The 22,197-nt window shown below is 39.3% G+C and overlaps 1 protein-coding gene across 1 annotated transcript in view; it reads left to right on the plus strand.

The window, feature by feature from the left end:
* The window catches only part of ERICH3 (glutamate rich 3), a 112,152-nt gene that overhangs the window by 54,756 nt on the left and 35,199 nt on the right, over positions 1 to 22,197 (plus strand). Inside the window, 2 exon segments of the mRNA XM_021097617.1 lie at positions 9,840 to 10,020; positions 17,953 to 18,139. Of these exon segments, the coding sequence (XP_020953276.1) occupies positions 9,840 to 10,020; positions 17,953 to 18,139 (368 nt within the window).

A 22,197-nucleotide genomic window follows, 5' to 3' on the forward strand; every position in this document is an offset into this window, starting at 1 on the left:
AGCTGGCTCCCCCTGGGCATCTGCATTCGGGTTAGAAACCCAGCAGGTGTCATTAGGAGTCCTGGCTCTGACAGACCTTGGCATGTCTGGCTCTTAAGTTCACAAGTCTGCAGTCTGACTTGGTCTTATTTTTTTCAAACTCTCTTTAGAATCCCTATTTTGAGATGTTGGAACTACTACACTGATGCATTAATATTCTTAGCTTTTCTCTCTTATTTTCTACTTTTTTGCCTTTTTGTTCTGCTTGCTGGGAGATTTCTTTAGTTTTGTCTTACATTCTATTGACATTTTTCTTTTCCTGATGTATTTTAGATCCTAGACCTCTTATGTTCAATGAATGTTACTTTTTTTGCCATCTTTTTTTTTTTTTTCCACACCTGGCATGTGGAAGTTCCCAGGCCAGGGATTGAACTCATGCCATAGCAGTGATAATGCCAGATCCTTATCCTGCTAGGCCAAAGGGAGTTCCTGAAGGTTATTTTTAAAAAGCAGCTTATTCCTATTCTGTATGATTTTGGTTCTTTAATACGTGTGGAGACTTGCTTTGAGGGCCAATATATGTTCAGTTTTTGTAAAGAATATGATTCTCTAACTGTTGGGAGCAGAGTTCTATAAATGTCCAATAGATAAGAAATGTCCAGTTGTATTGTTCATATTTTTCATCCTTAGCATTCTTTTTTAATCTGCTTGGTCTCTATCCCTGAGTTCTAGTGATAATTCATTCTCTATAGTTGTGGATTTATCAATTTCTCCTTGTAATTATGTCAAGTTCTTCATTGTAAATGTTGAGAATACCTGGTTAAATGCTGTCAAATTTAGGATACTTTATCTTACTGATGAAGTGGGTCCTTATTATTAAAACAGTGATCCTTTTTATTGCTTATTACTTTTGGCCTTAACATCTGTTTTGTCTAATAGCAATTTTTTTTTTTTTTTTTTTTTTGTCTTTTTGCCTTTTCTAGGGCTGCTCCCGCAGCATATGGAGGTTCCCAGGCTAGGAGTCTAATCGGAGCTGTAGCCGCTAGCCTACGCCAGAGCCACACCAATGCGGGATCCGAGCCGCGTCTGCAACCTACATCACAGCTCACGGCAACGCCAGATCATCAACCCACTGAGCAAGGGCAGGGATCGAACCCAAAACCTCATGGTTCCTAGTCGGATTTGTTAACCACTGTGCCACGATGGGAACTCCTCTAATAGCAATTCTTATTTTCTTTAGATATTATATAGGAATAATAACATATATATGAATTATAGGAATAATATATATATATTCTTTCTACTTTTGGTCTTTCAGTGTCTTTAAAACTTTAGGCTTTCAATGTGTTTTGTAGCATATGGGTGCTTTGCATTTATTTCAATCTGAAAACCTCTGTTCCTTTAATAATGAGCTTGGTTCTAATAACACTTTTTTTTAATTTTTATTTTTTGACCATGCCCATGGCATGCAGAAGTTCCTGGGCCACAGATTGAACCCAAGCCACAGCAATGACAGCACTGGATCCTTAGTCTTCTGAGCCACCAGGGAACTCCTGATGACATCTTTTTTTTTTTAGTGGCATATGTAGACTTGCTTCTACCATCTTAGTTGTAATATCATGGTAATTTTTTTTATAGTAACATTTTATGCTATTTTTTGCCTCTTCCTTGAAACTTCCTTCTCTTGCCTCCATAGCACTTTACTTTCATGGTTCTTTGCTCTCACCTTTAATTCTTCTCTTGCTCCTTTGTGTCTCTTTCATCTTCACCCCTACACTTAGCCATCACCATAGGCTTAGACCTTGACACTTGTCTTTCTATTCAAAACATGGTCATTTTCCACATGGCTTCCATAGCTTTCTAGATGTTTCTTGGATCTGTCACTAGCTCCTAGGTCCTAGCATTCAGAATAAAATTGGCACAGTGTGGTACATCATGCACTTTACTTTAGTATTTAGATTTATATTAATTTTTCTGTAGAGAGGTTTCATTTAAGGAGAGGCTCTCATGACTGATTTCTACATTAAATTCATTCTTTCATTTCATGATTACCATCCCAAAGCATCTTTCAAATGCTTTTAAAAGAAAGAGGTAAGAGAAAGAAAGGGGCAAAGAAATATGGCCTGTTGGTGGCCCGCCACCTGTTCCTCTGTGAGTGTATAGAACAGGGGCCCTGGCTTCTGTGGTCTGTGTCTTTGGGCCAAGATCCATGAAGCCAAATGACAGAGTGTAGATCTCACAGCTCAGCACATTGCTCCGTGCCCTGTTGCTTTATAATGTGGAGATCTAACACCTACAGAGGAGTTCCCATTGTAGCTTGTGGGTTAGGAATCTGCCTAGTATCCATGAGAATGTGGGTTCAATCCCTAACTCTGCTCAGTGGGTTACAGATCTGGTGTTGCCACAAGCTGCAGCATAGTTTTGCAGATGTGACTTAGATCTGGTGTTGCCGTAGCTGTGGTGTAGGCCTGTAACTGCAGCTCCGATTCAACCCCTACCCCAGGAACTTGCATATGCCACAGGTATGGTCCTAAAAAGAAAAAACAGCAGTAAGAAACACTGAAGAGCTTTATAAAGCTTTTATAGAATCTATGAGACTAGTTAGATTGTGCTCTGAGGTGTACCTCACCCATCTGCAGATTTTTGTGTTTTCGCTCAGGACTTCGGGTCACCTCCTCCACATAGCAGCCCACTGAAAATGTGGATGGTCCTAGAGTAGTGTTTATAGATGTGAAAATACAGACTTTCAAATAAGAACCTACTTAACCATTATGCCTATCAATTAAAAGAATAAAACGAAGTTTAGTTTTTTCTATGTTTTTGTGAAAGAGAAGGCAAATGGCTTCTCCAGGCATGAACTAGTCTGTGGCTTTCCCCATATCTGTTCGAGGTCCCCTATATATACCTCTTAGACTCTAGATAATCTCTATGAAGTTACAGGTGCCTGAAAGATGAGTAGGAAGTTAGAAGATTGAATAGGGGAGCAGAGGGTTAAAGGCAGAGGGGAGGAAGAGAGTAATCAGAGTTAAGCTCATCTCAGCAGTAATAGATTCTATGTAATGATGTTAAACTGCAGAATAGCTCCCAACTTGTTTCTCCCCTGCTTGAAACCTTTCACTAGCTTCCCCTTTCCTAATGAAAGCGAGTTATTCTTCTGGCTGACTGTTTGGAAATGTCAGTTTTATTATCATTCAGGTATGTTGAGACCTATAGATCAGGAGACAACTGCCTTTGAAAAGACAATTTGTCACTTACAGTTCTCAAGCGGAAGGGACATGTCTATGTATTTTAGAGAGGATGCCATCCAGAATATTGTTCAACCATATATCTGGGCCCTATGGCTCAGCTAAGTTGATAAATAAATTAACCATCACACCAGACCATGCAGGGACACCCAGGGAAGTACCAGGGTTGTCCAGTATGGGGTGGGAAAAAAGGTGAGAAAGTACCTCTCTTGTGGTTTCTGAAGAAGGAATGGGTGAGGCAGAGTAAGCAGGCTTAGGAATGGATGGTATGAATGATTTTAGCAGGCTCTGGTGTTGGGCTGTCCTGAATTGTCTGGTGCCTGGTCGTTGGTCTGGGGAATGTTGGCGCAGAGTATTAGAGGTTGGAGGAAGGTGGATACAGACTCTCAGTAGGTTAGTTTGCACATGATAAACGGTCTCCCAGGCAAGTCATTTACTATCTCTGGAAACCAGTTAGCCCAGAGGGAGGGAGTGTCCTAGGGTCAATAAGGACCCAGATGTAAAAACATCAGAATTAAAGGACAAGCTAGCATTCAAGGGCTTTCAGGGTTTGGCCCCTTTCCAGCTTTCTCTCTGCTCCTCTCCAAGCCAAATCGACTACCTCCTACACCTTCAGCCAGTTGGTCCACTACTTCCCCATCTCAGGTCTATGCTTTTTAAAAATTACTTTCTGCCAGAAATTCTTTTTCTACAAATTGCCTGTGGGTACCTGAGAGATAAGAAGAATGTGTTTTCATACCCACCTTTCCGTGCTCCCCTAAAGGCTTTATGCTCTACACTACATTTCTATACATAGTAATAGGATTCATCTCTTCATCCCTTCAAAAGGACATTAGGACCTTTCTTATGTCCCTTAATATATTCTGCTTAGAATACATACTTATGGACTTTTATTTCTTACTTCTGCTTCCAGATTATGAAGCTTATTAGGGCAGGCATTAGTACTAATAATGTTTATTAGTACTGTGTTATAAGTGGGAATTATTTTGTTATCCATGCAAAAAATTTAACTTTTTGTTATACTTTTTAGCTTAGGTAAATATTATGCATATCAGTTATCCCTTTCAGAGGTAGATCCTTTTCTCCAACAACAAATAAAGCCTAACAAATATTGGCTTCGTGGGAGAAATTGCACCCTTCTTTTGTTTGACTTTTTAAAAGAAATATTTAATGATTTTTTTCCATTATAGCTGGTTTATAGAGTTCTGTCAGTTTTCTACTGTACAGCAGGGTGACCCAGTCACACATACATATATACCTTATTTTTTTCTTACATTATCATGCTCCATCATAAGTGACCAGATACATTTCCCAGTGCTATGCATCCATTAACCCTAAATTCCCAGTCCCTCCCCCACTCCCCCTCCCTCTTGGCAACTGCAAGTTTTTTCCCCATGTCCATGATTTTCTTTTCTATGGAAAGGTTCATTTGTGCCGTATGTTAGATTCCAGATATAAGTGAAATCATATGGTATTTTTTTTCTCCAAAAGAAATATTTAGAAGATTTTTCTTTCTAGTCAGTGCATTATCTTGGTAATTTTTACTTTTGTTTTTTCTTCTCACCAGTAGACTAAGATTTGAGAATTAAAAAGGAAGACATCAGCATGATTTTAATATATGGTAATGCAACATATTTCATGATAGGCTTGATTTATTTTAGACAAACATTTTCTTTTAAACAGTATTTTTTGCTTAAAATTCGCGCTACAGTTTGATAATGACATATCTAAAAAGGACTTCAAAAGCAGTATAAGAAGTCAATTCAACAGTCAAAATACCTTTGCAGTTGGCATTGTGAAACCAGAGCCTAGAAGAAAAGAAGAACTGAAAAAACACTTCTGAGTGTCAGGGAAGACCACGGTACTAAGAGAGTCTGGCTTGAGAGCCTTTTCACCAAAAGCACAATCCAGCTGGATAAATTTCTAGCTCTTAACAGAATCAACGAATTCATTCTGTTGAGGGAGGTGAGGAAGGAAAGGCTCCTGTGTCAACTCAGCATCCTCAAGATCTGGAGCTCAGATACCTCTAGAAGATCAAGGTGTTTGGGGGCATGTCAGGAATTAGCATGGGATATAGGTTACACAGTAGCAAGAAAACCAGGCAAGAGTAAAGTGAAAGAGGGTGCAAAGAAGGAGAGCACAAGTTAAAACCAGCGAGAGAGAAGAGGGAGATCAGCGTCAAATGAGCAGAGTAAGGAGGATGGGTTTCTGTTACCACTGGCAGCTTCCTGGACCATTGGGGTGTGAACACTGCAGTGCTCTTCCTCTGGATTGTGTCAGAACTACCTCTCCGTAAGACCTGAATCATACTCAACATGAGTATGATTGACACTCTCTATGGCCAGGGTTTTTGTCAATCTTTTTTTTTTTTTCGTCTTTTTGCTATTTCTTGGGCCGCTTCCGCGGCATGTGGAGATTCCCAGGCTAGGGGTCTAATTGGAGCTGTAGCCACCGGCCTACGCCAGAGCCACAGCAACGCGGGATCCGAGTCGCGTCTGCAACCTACACCACAGCTCACGGCAACGCTGGATCCTTAACCCACTGAGCAAGGGCAGGGACTGAACCCGCAACCTCATGGTTCCCAGTCGGATTCGTTAACCACTGTGCCACGACGGGAACTCCTTGTCAATCTTTTATCAAGCTTAATTCACAAAAGTGGTATTTAACAGATCATGAATCGGTTTTCTTGTTTGGTAGCTACTGAGTTCCTATAAATGTAGGAAGCTTCAGATTCAGGGTGGGTCCACCTACTTAGCTTTTGTCTCTGCAAAGGACAGAATGTGGAATCCCTGATGGTTCCATGGCTGTGTCCAGTCAGATCAACATTTATTAGGCCCTTCTTAGGTGTCAACACTGGCAAGACACAGGGGCAGAAAGATCAGAAAGATACTGTCCTTATCCACTGAGAGAGAGGAATGCAGGGAAGTAGTTTCAATGCCATGTGACATGCAGTCATATAGGCCTTGAGATTAAAAGCATGTTGGTCATGTTTAGGCCACTACAGTTAGTTCAGTTGCTGGACCTTTAGATGTAACACAAGAAATTATTGAAAGATAGCAGGAGTTAGAGAGTACAAGACATTATTTTACTGTCTGAGAAGTGTTGGACCTTATCCCATGGACATGGGGACTCCTTAGAGGACTTTAAGCAGGGGAGTCACATGATCTAGTGACAGTCAATTATTTTGACATCCAGGAGAAGGGCGATTTTGAAGGACATCAGGCTAAAACTATGGGGACCAATTAGTAGGGTGACCATATATCCCCAGCTTTCCTAGAACTGTTCAAACTTATGCTCTTTCTTTTTTAAAATAGCATACTACCTAGGAGTTTATTACAGGGGTCCAGGTAAGACTTTATGATTGTCCAGAGCTTGTCAAGGCTTGGCTAAGTAGTGTCTGTGGGGATGTGGGTTCGATCCCTGGCCTTACTCAGTGTTTAAGGATCTGGCATTGCCATGGCTGTGGCACAGGCTGGCAGCTTGAGCTCCAATTCAACCCCTAGCCCAGAGACTTCCATTTGTTGCAGGTGCAGCCCTAAAGAGAGGAAAAAAAAAATTCTCTTTGACATCTATATGATCTCTTAAATTCACCTCCCACACAGACCTAGGCAGGGATAAAGAGATGCCAGTGAAAATTTAATGTATCAACTGAATGCTAAATATTACAAATATATAATGGTTGACTGGTTAACCACTCAATAGGCTTGCTATTTATTTGTCAGTTTGAATTGTGCTTGCCTGGGAAATCTGAAAAGAAATGAGGAGGAAAGTCATAAGCAGCTGGTCAAGCAAGCAAGTGAACTAACCTTTACTTGTTCAGGGCCATGAGACTGGCTCCTGTTCTTGAAATGCAACTGACTTTTCATGGCAGGTTTTGATACTTGCTTGAGGACAGCAGAAAGGGCCATGAAACCTTGTTAAAGATTCATCAGTCTGGGATCCTTATAACCTTGGAAGATGGTAAATATAGAGGCAATTTAGTCAACTGAAAGAAACAATTGCTCCTTTCTTAGTGCATGTATTTAATCATGAGCTGTCACTGGGGCCTTCTATTAGAACCCAGAAAAGGTCACTTGGTGGCAATAATTGGGGAATATTTTAAAAAGGAATGAAGCAATCAGACCCAAGAGAAAAGAGATGTTGCTATCAGAAATATACATTAGCAGAAAAAAATATCAATAAGATAAATCAAAAGGGTGAAGAGCTGTCCTTTCCTTTATTTTTAAATATTCCTCCATCCAGTTTTTCACTTTGTACATATGAGGAAGCCTTTCCTCCACTCAAATCTCACTCTTACCTTGTATTTATATAGTGCTGAGCTCCCAGAAGCTCACAAGGCTACCTCTGAATCCATGCCGCTTAAGAAAGTATTGCCTAACAAAATGGGATGCTCTTATTTAATCCATCATATCATGAAATGCCCTAGTGGGAGCTTGGCCCTTAATTAACCTTAGGCCAGTGATTGTGCTTTGGGCTGCACACATGCATGTCATAACCCTACAGTGCTCGGGCAAGAGGATGGCTTTGCAGCCAGGAGCCAGGCCTGCCATCATCCCCTTGCTTTCAGCTGTGACTCAGGGAGATGTTTCTGATCTGCAAAGAATGATCCAGTGTGCTGATTTACCTTCATGTCTCCTGATGTTCCTGAAATATTTCTTTTTTTTTTTTTTTTTTTTGTCTTTTTGCCATTTCTTGGGCCGCTTCCGCGGCATATGGAGGTTCCCAGGCTAGGGGTCGAATCAGAGCTGGAGCCACGGGCCTATGCTACAGCCACAGCAACACAGGATCAAAGCCACATCTGCGACCTACACCACAGCTCACGGCAATGCCGGATCCTTAACCCACTGAGCAAGGCCAAGGATTGAACCCACAATCTCATGGTTCCTAGTCAGATTCGTTAACCACTGCGCCATGATGGGAACTCCCTAAAATATTTCTCTTGATTATTTTTCTATATAGGAGCCTGTTTGTCCACAGGCAAGACAATTTGCTCAAATTTTAAATCTCAGACTTTCCTACTCATTTCCACTTTTCAGACTGTTTGCAGAATTTCATTTCATCACATTCACGTCCTCTGCTTTTGGCTTCAGAGAAAGAGAATTGAAGGAGGAAAAAAAAAATCCTCTGAGGTGGAAGGGAATGGGTTTGGAGATGGAACTATTTTAGTAGTTCCTTCGGAAAATTTTTTTTTGCTGCTTTGTCGTTCTTAATAAAATGTGTGCTTCTAAGGCATCTGTAATTCAGTGAAATGAAACTCAAATACTTGCCTTAGATTCACTGAAAGTTGTTGTTCTCACATTTTTCATTTAGCTAAAAATTGACTTTTAGAAAAGTGAAATAGATGAAAAGTAATGCCTGGCATCTGCATAGTTCTTGAAGCCTGCCTACAGCGTTCTTACCAGAACCTCCTAAAACCTCTCGAGGAGCCATTCCTCTTTCTCCACATTTTCTTCCTTTTCTTGCTTCTCTTTCCTTGTCTTCTTCTTAGAGGTTAGGCAAACGCTATGCTCATTCACAACTAAGAAAATACTTAGACTATAAACTAAGAAGCCAGTCTTTGGGGATTTTGTCTCTGACCTGTAAGAATTTAAAATGAATTCTTTATCTTACAAAGAATTTAGATTGGCCAATGACACAGATTATCAGATACGTTTATGAGGTGGTATTTTTTGGTTCAGTACATGGTTTGATATTAAAAGTAATATTAGTAACATTGGTTTGTCATTGAACTGAATGCCTCCTGTGAAACTGGATAATCTCGGGTCTACAATATACATTGTTCCTGGTCCTCAGGGTAAGTAACCACAGAAGGACTCAAATGTGTGCCTCTCCCTTTCACATAGAATAAGCTCAGGGAAGGATATGTTGTCAGGGCTCAAATATAAAGGTAAACGCTCGATTGCAAAAACAATGGCTAAATCACAGTTAATGTCTATTCAGGTTAGAATGAAATTATGAAATTAAATTTAAAATTAAATTTCAGGGACTTCCCGTTGTGGCGCAGTGGTTAACGAATCCGACTAGGAACCATGAGGTTGCAGGTTCGGTCCCTGGCCTTGCTCAGTGGGTTAACAATCCGGCATTGCCGTGAGCTGTGGTGTAGGTCGCAGACACGGCTCGGATCCCGTGTTGCTGTGGCTCTGGCGTAGACTGGTGGTTACAGCTCCGATTAGACCCCTAGCCCGGGAACCTCCCATATGCCGCCGGAGCAGCCCAAGAAATGGCAAAAAGACAAAAAATAAATAAATAAATAAAATAAAATAAAATAAAATTTCATTAATTTACTTTGAATTTTATGTGAGAACCAGCTAAGAGCCAAGAATAGTGTCCTCTTCGCATCATTGATATTTTTGTTGTGTGTAAAACACAGACACATACCTAAAATAAAAAGTGACAAACTTGGTCCACATCCCCAGCATCACATTAAAAATACAAAACCAAAATGTGTACATATGTTCTAATTGTTAAAGGGATTTATTTTGCAACAGGCTTGATGGTTTTGAAAGGTTTTGTTGCTAGGTACATACAAGTAGCCTTTTCTATTTTTAGTATTACGTCATCGCACTCTGATTAGAAGGTAATTAGTTCATAAGCCCCCTTTTTTGTTGATCCTAGGACTCAAGAAGGATTCATAAAACACCACTGCAAAGTAATGCAGCTATTACAATGATCTATCTGGGGAAAAATGTGCACCTAGCTCATGATCACTCAGATTTCCGGGATGAAATAAAAGTTTATCAACAGCACTGTGGTGGGGAAAACCTGTGTGTCTACAAAGGCAAACTACTTGAAAAAGGTATACATGAAATGTGAATTTTTTAATTACTTGCAATTGATGCTATAGATAAGCTATTGTTGATGTAATGTCAAAATGATTTCAATCACTCTATGAAATTATGCATATCCAGGGACTTATAAGCCAGCTGCCTAAGAGTAAATCCAGATTTACTGCTCCATGATTGAAATTGAAGCAGCAATTACTCTTGCAGATTGTGGAAGAAAGAATTTGGAGTGATTTAACCCAGTAACAGATTAATTTTGAGATGGAGATATATGACTGTTAAAATGTTGCACGAATAAACTGTCCCCCAAATTGCAAGTTAACTATTTGGCTTGCCATGGTGAATTATATCATACATTATTCTAAGAGGGAAATACCAGATTGGCAATTTGTTCTTTAGAAGTATGTCGAGATAAAAGTCACAAACCCAATAAACTTCAGGGTGAATCACACCTAAATAATGTGGTACAAGGTTTGGCTAAATGTTTTTTTAGTACATTTTCACTTTCATTTGATGATAAATCCATGTTTGTTAGCATAAGATAACTTTTATATCAATGTAAGGTTTCACATAATTGTATCGAAGTAGGTTTTTGTCAATATTTAGTTCTATGGAACAGCAGTTCAAAGAAAGACTTGTTACAGGATTATATTTGCAATTGCCTTGCTTAAAACACTTTGTCTCGAAAGTAATAGTGTTTTTACTAATTAAAAGCTATTCATATTTAGATAATCTTGATAGGGACTTAGAGGTTAAGGGAGGAGGTGGGGGCAAAGACGGAGTTGTTACTTTTGACTTTTTTGATTTCCCTCATCAATCAAAAACAGTGACTATTTAATTTTTTAAAATTCATGTACTTCAAGAGAATTGCATATATTTAAGGATAAAGTATTTATTTATTTATTGGCCACACCCACAGCATGCAGAAGTTCTGGGGTCAGGGATTGACCCACATCACAGCAGTGTGACTGCCAAATCCCTTAACTCCTAGGCCACCAGGAAATTCCAGGGATAAAACATTTAAAATCTTCCAACACAAGAAAGGATAAACACTTGAATGTTGGTTTTAACTGAAAGTAAAATGTTACATATTATAATGAATTATAATAAAAAAACATTTTTCTTTATAAAAAAATATATAACGTTTAAAGGAGAATGCTCAACTATTTTTTTTCCCATTTTATATGCTTGGCTGAAAGATGATTTACTTTGTTTCATTTTGACCTGGCATTTGAAGCTCATTCCGTCCACTTTGTTTGTTTGTTTCGTTTTTGTTTTTGTTTTTTGTCTTTTTGCTATTTCTTTGGGCCGCTCCTGCGGCATATGGAGGTTCCCAGGCTAGGGGTCGAATCAGAGCTATAGCCACTGGCCTACACCAGAGCCACAGCAACGCGGGATCTGTGCCACGTCTGCAACCTACACTACAGCTCACAGCAATGCCAGATCCTTAACCCACTGAACGAGGCCAGGGATCCAACCCGCAACCTCATGGTTCCTAGTCGGATTCGTTAACCACTGCGCCACAACGGGAACTCCTTGTTCCTTCCATTTTGTAAATGAGGAAAGTGAGAAGAATCCAGAGGTACAGTGGCTTCCCAAGGTCACATGTCCAGCTCTGGGCAGGGTCAGGAGCAGATCCCAACCTCTTGAATAGGTAAAGGACCGTCGTTTAGTACTATCCAGCCCCAGTTAGCTATTCTCAGTAGCAGAGAGTTCCCTGTATTTTCATAATTTGAGGGATAAGAAACCCCTGATGATAGTGACTAGATACCCTTTTTTTTTAATGTATCACTTTAAATTATTATTTTCAAAGAATTGCTGAAATTAGCTATAGTCTAAAATTTGGAGTTAACATAATGAAACTTTTCCTGAGTCTTAGATCACACTTTATTCAACAGAATTCATTATCACATGTAATGGCTATTTGACTGTTGGAAAATGCGGTACATAAAATGAAGAAAGAACAAGGCTTAGCTGCATGACTATCTCAGAGATGATATACATTCTGTGATAAGATTGCAAAACCAAAGGTTATGGGAGAGTGGTACTGGCTAAGTGTTATTTTGCATGCATATTGATCCCAGGACTGACTTTTTGTTATATCATTGGACAGTCTTGAATAACAGGATGGAATGGGGACCTAAATAATTGAATCCTGTCCACACAATAATTTTGTCTCAGCTTGCCCTTGATTGCCAGAAAAGTAATTGTTCAAAATTGAAAAGTTGGGTGGCTCAGAGTTGACTTGTGGTTCAGCAGTCTTAGCAATTTAGCTAGACTGAAAAGAATCTGCCCTTTTTACAAATCAAAGCACTGCATGATTCAGTGAAATGTGAATAGGTTTTCAGAAGATTTCTGTTTTTAAAAAAGGGCGTTTAACGTTATGCCTGGAGCAGTAAACTCATTAAAAATGTGGCATTCATTAATTTCTCTTGCTTTTGGATGAGAATAACAATACAATTAATTATTTAGAAACATGGCAAGTGCATCTTTTATTATCAGAGTAATTCATGATGTCTTGCAATTTGATTTTAGCCATCAGGCCACAGATTGATTGTTATTATATTACTGAATATTTTGGCTACTTGTAAAGAGTACAGTTTTTCACAGACGTTTTTGTTTACCTTACAAACAAGGCAAACCTTGGCCTCTTGGGTTCATGTGGATACAAGGAACAAAGTAACTTTTTTTCTGGCTCTGTTATAATCCCTTCCTTTTCTGTTCCATTTTCTTGTGTTGCCATAACCTGATCTGGTTGTAGCTATTTGTGCATTCACTGTCTCCCTTACCTCCCCCCAGCCCCACGCAGTTATGCTGTCTTTCCTGTGCAGTTTCCTTTGTCTGCGATAGGACAAAAGATTTTAAATTCAAAAGAGTATTTTAAATTCAAATCTTACCCATCTTTTAAGATTCAGAAGAAGGCTGTTCAGCTTTCTCAGCTGACCTCTGTTTTTATCCTTTTCTCTTGGCTCTTAGTCTACATGGAAAACTGAAGCACTTCATTGTCCTGTGACTAATGTGAACCGCTTTTTACTTGTTATCATATATTGACATTTTTTAAGTTTTTTTTAAATAACCTTATTGAGGTGTTACTTACATTCCATCCATTTGTAAGTGTACAGTTCACTGATTTTTAGGAATTTTATAGGACTGTGCACCTATTATCACAGTTTTATAGCATCTTCACTTCAAAAAGTTCCTTCGTGCCTACCTGTTGACAACTAACCCTCCCTATCTTAGCCAGCTCCAGGTGAACATTGATCTGCTTTCAGTATCCATAGATTTGCCTTTTCTGAACATTCTTATAAATGAAATCATACAGTAAGTGGTGTTTTGTGTCTTTTTTTCACTTAGCACAGGGTTTTAAACATTTGTGGAGTTCCCGTTGTGGCTCAGGAGGTTAAGAACATGAGGATGCAGGTTTTATCCCTGGCCTCTCTCAGTGGGTTAAGGATCCGGTGTTACAACAAGCTACGGTCACAGATGTAGCTCGGATCTGGTGTTGCTGTGGCTGTGACATAGGCTGGCATGGGCAGTTCCAATTCGACCCCTAGCATGTGAACTTCCATATGCTACAGGTGCAGCTGTAAAAAAAAAAAAAGTCATCCATTTGTAGCATCTCTCAATAGTTGCTCTCTTCTCATGTCACTGGAATATATTCCATTACATGGATATACCAGATTTTACTCATCCACCCCAGTTGATGGACATTTGTATTATTTCCATTGTGGGACTACTGTACATCATGCTGTAATGAGTACAAAGACAAGTTTTCATGTTGACATCAGTTGTCATTTCTCTTGAGCAGCTTCCTAGGGGTGGGGTTTGATGGCATTTTCTTTCTGAGAATGGGTCACACTCTCTCCTGCTTCTTCATGTCTTTTGATTTTTGTTGTTGTTGTTGAAAACTGAACATTTTAAATCATGTATTAGAGCAACTATGCATTCTGGATTCTGACTTTTCCCTCTGGCAGGTTATTCTTGCTGTTTTTGTGGGGTTTTTTTAGGTAACTTATCTAGAACAGATCTGTGAAATGCCTTCTCTCCTTAGTATCAGCCGAGGATGTCTTTGCTCAGATTATTTTTTAGTTCCATTTTTATTTTTTAGGCTTATCTCTTAGGAGTGTCTCTGTGTTTTCATAATTTAGTGATCATCCAGTGATTTGTTAGAAGTTGTGTTCAAATACTTTGAGCCAGTATCACACCCAGCTTCTGATGGTGAATTTGTTTGTAGGTTTTTAGTTTCCTGGGGCAGATATAATAAATGTCTCCAAATTTTGTGGCTTAAAACCACAGAAATTTATTGTCTCACAGTTCTGGAGGTCAAGAAGTCTAAAATCAAGGTCGTAGCAGAGCCATGCTCCCTCTGAAAGCTCTAGAAGAATTTTCCTTTGCCTCTTTCAACTTCTGGTGATTCTCAGCAATCTTAGATGTTTCACAGCATGTACTCCATCACTTCAACTATGCTTCTGTCCTCCCATGTCATTCTTTGTGTATCTGTGTGTGTCCTTTCCCTTTTTATAAGGACATCAGTCATTGGATTTAGACAAAAAATCTGGGATACTCTCATATTGATCCTTTCCTGATTATATCTACAAAAACTCTGTTTCAAAATAAGTTCAGATTCTGAGGTTCTGGGTGGTCATGAAGTTTTTGAGGGCAATATGCAACTCACTACTGTGGGCTCTAGAGTGCACTCAGAGTTTAGGCAGTTTTCAAGTCTGTTGTAACTTTTATCTTCTACCAGCCTCTCTTGTTTCTTTGTACAGGTTCAAGCTCCCAATAGGACAAAGATGTGTGAATAGGTTTGGCCTACTCCAATCCATGCCATTCCCAGTTAGCTGGGGATGTGTAGAAAGCTTATTGCAATGTGTCGATGACTGCCTCATTGCTTGTATCTCCCTGTTAAATTTCTGGCAGTCCACTGACCTGTTGCTTGCCCTAATTAGAACTACAGTCTCAGTGTAGCAGAACCTTTGACCCTCCCTGTTACTTTGCCTCCAAGATTGCTACTTATTACTGGTAATGCCACTGACCAAAGACTTTTTGTCTTCTGCTCCAAATCAAGTCAGCCCCTGCTGCCAATGAAGCTGCTGTTTACTTAGGGCCTGCTCTTCCCTGCTAGAACTATGTTGATGAAATAGTGGCTGGAGAGGGTGATGGGAACAGCCCCAGGCAAGGATGCCACAGGTTCCCATTGTTCTTACCAAAAGTTCGGTACCTTGCCATGAATAACTGCTGCTCGGTTTAAGTCTTTGATGCATTTTCAGAGACAAAATTTTAAGTAAAAGGATTTGGCAACCTCACTCTAGAAGTCTGATACATTGATTTTTGTCTCTCCTGCTAAATTTTAACTTCTTGAGGGAGGAGAACACATTTGATGAGAATCTGAAGTGCAGCAAAGTTAAACATCTCATCTATAAAGTGCAGATGGTAGGGGGAGTGGGTGAGGAAGTGGAGTAGAGGGCGCCACCCAGTTACCCACTTCACACTCAGCTAATTAGTGAAGACCTGGAACATGGTCCAAAATCTTCTGATTTCCGGTCTATAGTCTTTTCACTATTCCATACAGAAATCATGAAGTAAAGGTTGGAAAGTGTCACTAAATTTTAAAATATAAAATTATAAATAAAAAGGGAATAAAGCAAGGTGTCAATTCTTGTTCAATAAGTTTGAGAAACGACAGAAGAAATGGAATAGTAGATAAATGTGCTCTCCAGACATGTGGGTACCAAATGGAAGGGTAGTCACATCAAGAAATTGATCAACTGTGCCCATTCTCAGCCTTTCTTTGGCTCTACTCTCTTCCTGGGCTTAGGGAGTTCAGGGTGGGATGCTGCAGCAGAATGGATCATATTACATGAATGTCCCCCTCAAGTTTCTGTAATAAGGGCAGTAGCTTTCTAGTTACCACTTAAAAGTCTATATATCTGGAGTTCCCGTCATGGCTCAGTGGTTAATGAATCCAACTAGGAACCCTGAGTTTGCAGGTTCGATCCCTGGCCTCGCTCAGTGGGTTAGGGATCCGGCATTGCCATGAGCTGTGGTGTAGGTTGCAGACACAGCTCAGATCTGATGTGGCTGTGGCTGTGGCGTAGGCCGGTGGCTATAGCCCTGATTAGACCCCTAGCTTGGGCAGCTCCTTATGCTGCGGGTGTGGCCCTAGAAAAGACAAAAAAAAAAAAAAAAAGTCTATATATCATTAAAACAGGTGGATTTTTAAATCTATTGTATCTTAGTTTCCCCAGACACTAACTTGCCAATTTTCTCTTTCCGAGTTTATTTAATTTCACATCACAAATCTTAAGGTATAAATGGTAGAAATACCTTTGCAATAAGCTTATTTTTTAGTGCAAATTGCGTCTGATTTAAATTTTTTTAGGGTCATAATGTGGTATAAACACAGCATTTTGAGATGACTATGAAAGAATAATTTAAAATAACAATTCACTAATTATTTATTGGGGGCCATCTGGGACAGTGGGGCCATTGTCCTGGGTTCTGGGGAAATGAAGATAAGTTGCACAGATTTAAGCTCTCATGGATTTCACAAACATGAAGAGTACAAACACCTAGAGCAGGGTTCTCAAAGTGTAGCCTCTGGACTAGCAGTGTGAGCCTCACATGGTAGCTTGATAGCAATGAAAATTCTTTTTTTTTAATTGAAGTATAGTTGATTTACAGTGTTGTGTTAATTTCTGTTATACAGTGAAGTGATTCAGTTTATATATATTATATACTTTTTTATATTAGAAACGCAAGTTCTTGGGTCCTATGGAATCAGAAACTCTGGGGGAAAGCCTAGCAGTTTGTGTTCTCATAATCTTGTCAGGTGATTCTGATGCACACTAATGCTTGAGAACCACTAGTGTAGCCATATTTTAACATACTGTAGTAAGTTCAACAATAGGAAATGTGTCCTGAGCAGAGAGGAAAAATTGTCAAGCCTAATTTTGGTAGAATTGGAATTGTCCAAGGAGGCTTCTTGTATAAGAAGTGACATTAGAAGTGTAATGAGAAGCAGGTTTCTGAGTCACTCTGTAGAATAGAGTTTCTTAGCATTGGGTTTTGGGACCTCTACAGTGAGACCTCTTCAAAGATCATTATAGAGACTTGGAATGATTAAACATTGTTGATTGCAAGAGGGATACTTAATTTATTGGTGGGACTTTGGGGTGGGTTTGGGATCAAGAAGGGGTCTCAAATCAGGCAGAGCTGAGAATAGATTGGAGATGGAATAAATTGGCCTCATTTATATATCTTTCAGGATGTTTCAAGTAACAACTAAAAATAGAAATTTATTTAAAAGTATTACTGAGAGTTCCTATGTGGCTCAGTGGGTTAAGTACCGAGCATTCTCACTGTGGTGGTTTGGGTTGCTGCTGTGGCATGGTTAGATCCCTGGCCTGGGAACTTCCACGTGCCATGAATGCAGCCAAGAAAAAAAGCATTACTGAGCTCACAGTAGTCTTTTGTCATGTATTTTATCAGCAGATAACATAGCAAGATAGAGGTATAGAATCTAGAGAGATGTTTGGATTCAAGTGCTTACTCCCACATACTGTATGATTTTGAATAAATAATTGAATTTCTCCAAACCTAAATCTCCACATTATAGAAGCTAGTGATAATAACATTTCCACTTCATAGAGTTGTTGAGAAATAATAACACCCAAGATAATCAGACGTAGTGCCTGGCCATATTAAGGACTTATATAATTTTAGGTGTTACTATTTTATTACAAGTCAAAGAATTTTATAATGCTTTGGAGTATTTATTATATAAACAAGTAATAGAATATGTTTTTTTGATTAAAAAAGTGTCCTCAATTTAAAAAGGAGACATAGAACTTAATATTGTACTTATCTAATAGAAAAATGTGATTTAGAACAGGTTAGTTCAAAGTCAGTTGCTTTCACTAATGTATTTCCCTTTTCAATTCCAGAGACCTTTCAATTTATTTCCAAAAGGCACCATGGTTTTCCCTTCAGTCTCACCTTCTTCCTGAATGGGATACAGGTGAATAGGTTAAGCTCCTGCTGTGAATATAAGCATCGAAAAGGTTCCAGACTTGGAGGCAAAAGAGGCTACTTTGGGTTTGTGTGTGTCGAGAGATCATCTCCTTGCTACAAGTACGGAAACAAATGTCCTTTGGTAGAGGGCAAGTTTGTACATTTTTCTTTTTATGCTTTTATTGATGTATTTCTCACCTCAGTTTGTTAAGAATGATATCATTGTAGATGATCCTAAAATATTTAAGTAAAAGTTGTTTATCACAGTCCTATGTGTTGTTTTAAAAAGTATAAGATATAAAGTAGGTTTCCAGAAGGATTATATAGTGGGGATAAAAGCTGGTGGTGTTTCAAATTCTGTTTCTTTTCTTTCTCTTCCTTTCCTCATAATGCTTTCAGTTTTGTTTCTGAAAGGAAGGAGAGAGGTTTTTTTTCCCCCATCAATCCTTGTAGTAACTGATTTTTGGCTGAGCCCCAAAACATGTGTCAAGCAACTAGCTTATATAGTTAGAGAAAATAGGTTATACATATTAAAGGTGTGCCTGCATTATTATATAGCCCAGTGATTGTTCTCATGCACCTAATTTCAACCTCAGGGATAATAGAATGCATGATAAAAGGTCGGTTTTGATGGATATTTATCAGCTTTCATATTAGATATTCTGTTTGAAATCAGGAGATTTGCTCTCAGGCCTTTTAAAGTTTTTTCTTTCTTTCCTGAAAGTCCTCATGTAGAATTGACTCTATGCCATGATAGAACTTGGGAGGGAACCAAAGAACCTGTCCTCATGGAACCTCTTCTGATAGGGAAAGAACAGGTACCACATCAATAAACCCATGCCAGTATACCAATAATACACCAATGAATTAGTGTATGTCAGATGTTAATAAGTGTGATGAACACAAAACAGGGTAAAGGATGAGGCATAGGGAATGAGGCGGGACAAGGGTCAGAGGGCAGTATTATTTTATGTATGATTGTAAATAAAGGCGTCTCTGGTAAGATGTCTTTTAAGCAGAAACCAGGAAAAAAAAAAAAAGATTCCTTTTCCAAATAGTTTTATAGGTAGAGGAAAAGCGCATACAAAGGGTGTGAGGCAGGCTTATGCTTGGTATATGTAAACTTGTGTGGATGGAGCAAAGGTAAGGAATGGGACAGGAATAGAAGATGAGGTCAGAGAGACAGTAGGGTCAAGTTTTGTAGAGTCCTAAGGTCATTGCAAAGATTGACTTTTATTCTGAGAGAGATGGGAAGCCTCTAAGGTTGGTTTTGGGCAATGGCTTGTCATAATCTGACAATAGCTTCTATGGGGAAAATAACTAGGGAGGGTGGGAGGAAGGGTGGAAGCAACTTTAATCCAGAGGGGAGAGAATAGAAGAAAGAATTACAAGTGATTGGGTTCTAGATGTATTTTGAAGGTAGAGTTTACAGGATTTATTGATGGATTGGATACAGGAATGGGATAAAGAGCAGAGTCAAAAATAATTTAAAAGTTTTTGGCTTGAATAACGGGAAAGCTGTCCAGTTAACACGTACGGAGATGTGCGGGGAGCTGAGGAGATGCAGGAACTCAAGGAAGGGACTTTGCCTGACGGCAAAAAAACCCAAAGGGAGGTTAGAAGCCTGTCTGTATGGTGAAAAACCGAGGGTGGGCTGAAGCCTGCCTGTACGGTGAAACACCGAGGGCAGGCTGAGACCTGCCTGTACAGTGCAATCCGAGGACAGGCCTCAGGTTACACGGCTCTCATGTTAATGTTGATGGGGAAGAATTGGGGCTTTTCTGGGAAAACAATTTCCGTGTTTGCGCTGGAGAACATGGATTGTTTCTCGGGTGACCTAGTCTTTCCTGTTATTTTATTTGTTATTAAGTTTTCCTCAGTCTTTCCTGATTATTTACTTACTATTCTTATTTTCCATTCTTATTTTCCTGTGGTAATTTGTGATTTAACAAAATTACAACAATAACATAATAAGAATTTCATCCTGAAGGACTTTTCCCTATTCAAATCCAACTTAATTAAAAACATAGTGTTTGTCTACTAACCAGTTGTACAGTAAACTTTGGAGTTAGGATTTTAATAAAGTTTATAGACATTAGACACATATTATTCATGATCAAAAGAAACCTAGCTGTGAGTTCTGTCCTTGATTTTAGAAGCTTTTAGTGATAGCTGGCTAAGTTGATTTGTATTTTCTCACACTGTCTCTCTGCCAAGGACACTTTGAAGATAGACACTAGTCTGAAGACAAGATTTTTTGTGTCTGTAACTTCTTCGGCTTGTGGGAATTGGCTGGCCATGAGATGGATGGTGCTGGGTCTCTCTTTCCCACATGATATGTTGTGCCTGTTTGTCCTTGAATTGTACTCACTAAATTTAGTTAGGCTAAAGATTTTAAAACATGACGTATTGATGCTGTACCATGTGATTGAAAAACAAAATCTAAAAGCTGACCAATGTACTTTTAACACTATGATGTAATCTGTAGTTAAAAAACTGTCTGTATAATCAACCACTTATGCCAATAAAATTTGAGCAGTCCAGCGCCCTGAAAGAAGGGACAAAGACTGTTGTGTGCATCCGCCAACACCGTCCATCCCTGCAGGAACACCCTGGCTGCTGGAGCTGGACTCCGGCAGAGAAGGGGAAGACTATGGAAGATGTGGGTTTTGGAATTGAATGAGGGGACTTTGGTTTTGGACATACTGAATTTGAGACATGTATGAGCTATGCAAGTAGAGATGTTGAGTAGGCAGTTGCATCTGTGAACGTGGGGTCTGATGCGACGTCCAGGCTGGAAATTTGAGAGTGGTTTGCATACAGACGCCATTTAAAGATGGGATGAGATTGCTTAAGAATGGAATGCAGAAAGATATCTGTGGAATGAGATCCAGGTCACTTTTGTTCAAAGGTAAGGGAAGTAAAGGGGGACCAGGGAAAATCCTAGGAAGGAATACCAGTGATTAGACAGAAAACCCAGAGAAAATAATGCCCTGGAAATGAATAAAAGGTTTATAGACTAAGGGCATGATCAACTGGGTAGAATGGGTGGATAGATGAAGCAAGTAAAGATTGAGCATGATTTAGTAATATATTGGTTGTTGGTGATCTTGGCATTATAGTGGAGTGGTAGGAATGCAAGCTTGATTGGAGGGGGTTTAAGAAGCAATTGGATGACAGCTAAGGCCAGACATTATAAATAACTCATATTAAAGAGTTTTGTTATAAAGGATGGAAATTGGGTGGCAGCCAGGAAGGAGAATATAGGGATCTGAGGGGTCTTATTATTTTTTAAGATGGGAGATATGATAACACAGTTAAAAGCTGATAAATAAGATTGATAACCTAGACTAGAAAAAACATTGATCAAACATGACATAGAGGGAGAAGCACTGCTGGGGCACAGTGCTTGAGTAGACTAGAGAAGAATGGGATCTAGGGCTCAAATGGATGTGTTAACCTTAGATGAGGGAAACATTTTTCTATGGTAAGAGAAATAAAATGGTATATAGGGCAGAGAGAGACACCAGTTGGATGTGTTGGGACCAACTGGAAGCTCTTTGCTGATTGTTTCTGTTTTCTAGTCAAACAGGAATTTACCAGCCAAGGTAAGGCTGAGGGAGGAAGGACTTGGAAGTTTTAGGAGAGAGAAGAGGTATAAAAGAGTCATCCAGCAAGTGGGACAGTGAATGGTTTAAGGCACTGTAGTAGGAATGCCCAGGTGTATTCAGGACCCACCTGAGTGCCTTTCTGTTCCAAGTCAAATGTGCAGTCTCCATATCTACGGGCAGTCATTTAACAGATTTCCCTGTAACTCCCAGGAAAACTAATGAGTTTATATACACTCATCCATGCATGAACACACTGCATTCTTTCGGAATTGCTATAAATGTTTGGTCCTAAATACTTTCTATAGAGTTTTAATAATCAGTACCAAAATCCGATTGATAACATCTACTTTCCCATTCATACAATTCTTTATGTGATTTTACTTGGTTCCCTCCAGCTTCTTTCTTGGACCTTTTCCAATAATAATAACAACAGGGTTATGATATTTTAAGAGTAAGCTCTATTACCGTCAACTAAAATGTGCAGGTCTCATAGGACATTGGTTTTCAGCTTTTTGTCAGCTTCATAATCATTTCTTCACATGAAATCTGTGAATATCCTAAATGGAA

Source organism: Sus scrofa, chromosome 6, assembly GCF_000003025.6.
Source record: "Sus scrofa isolate TJ Tabasco breed Duroc chromosome 6, Sscrofa11.1, whole genome shotgun sequence".
NCBI classification, from domain to species: Eukaryota; Metazoa; Chordata; class Mammalia; order Artiodactyla; family Suidae; genus Sus; species Sus scrofa.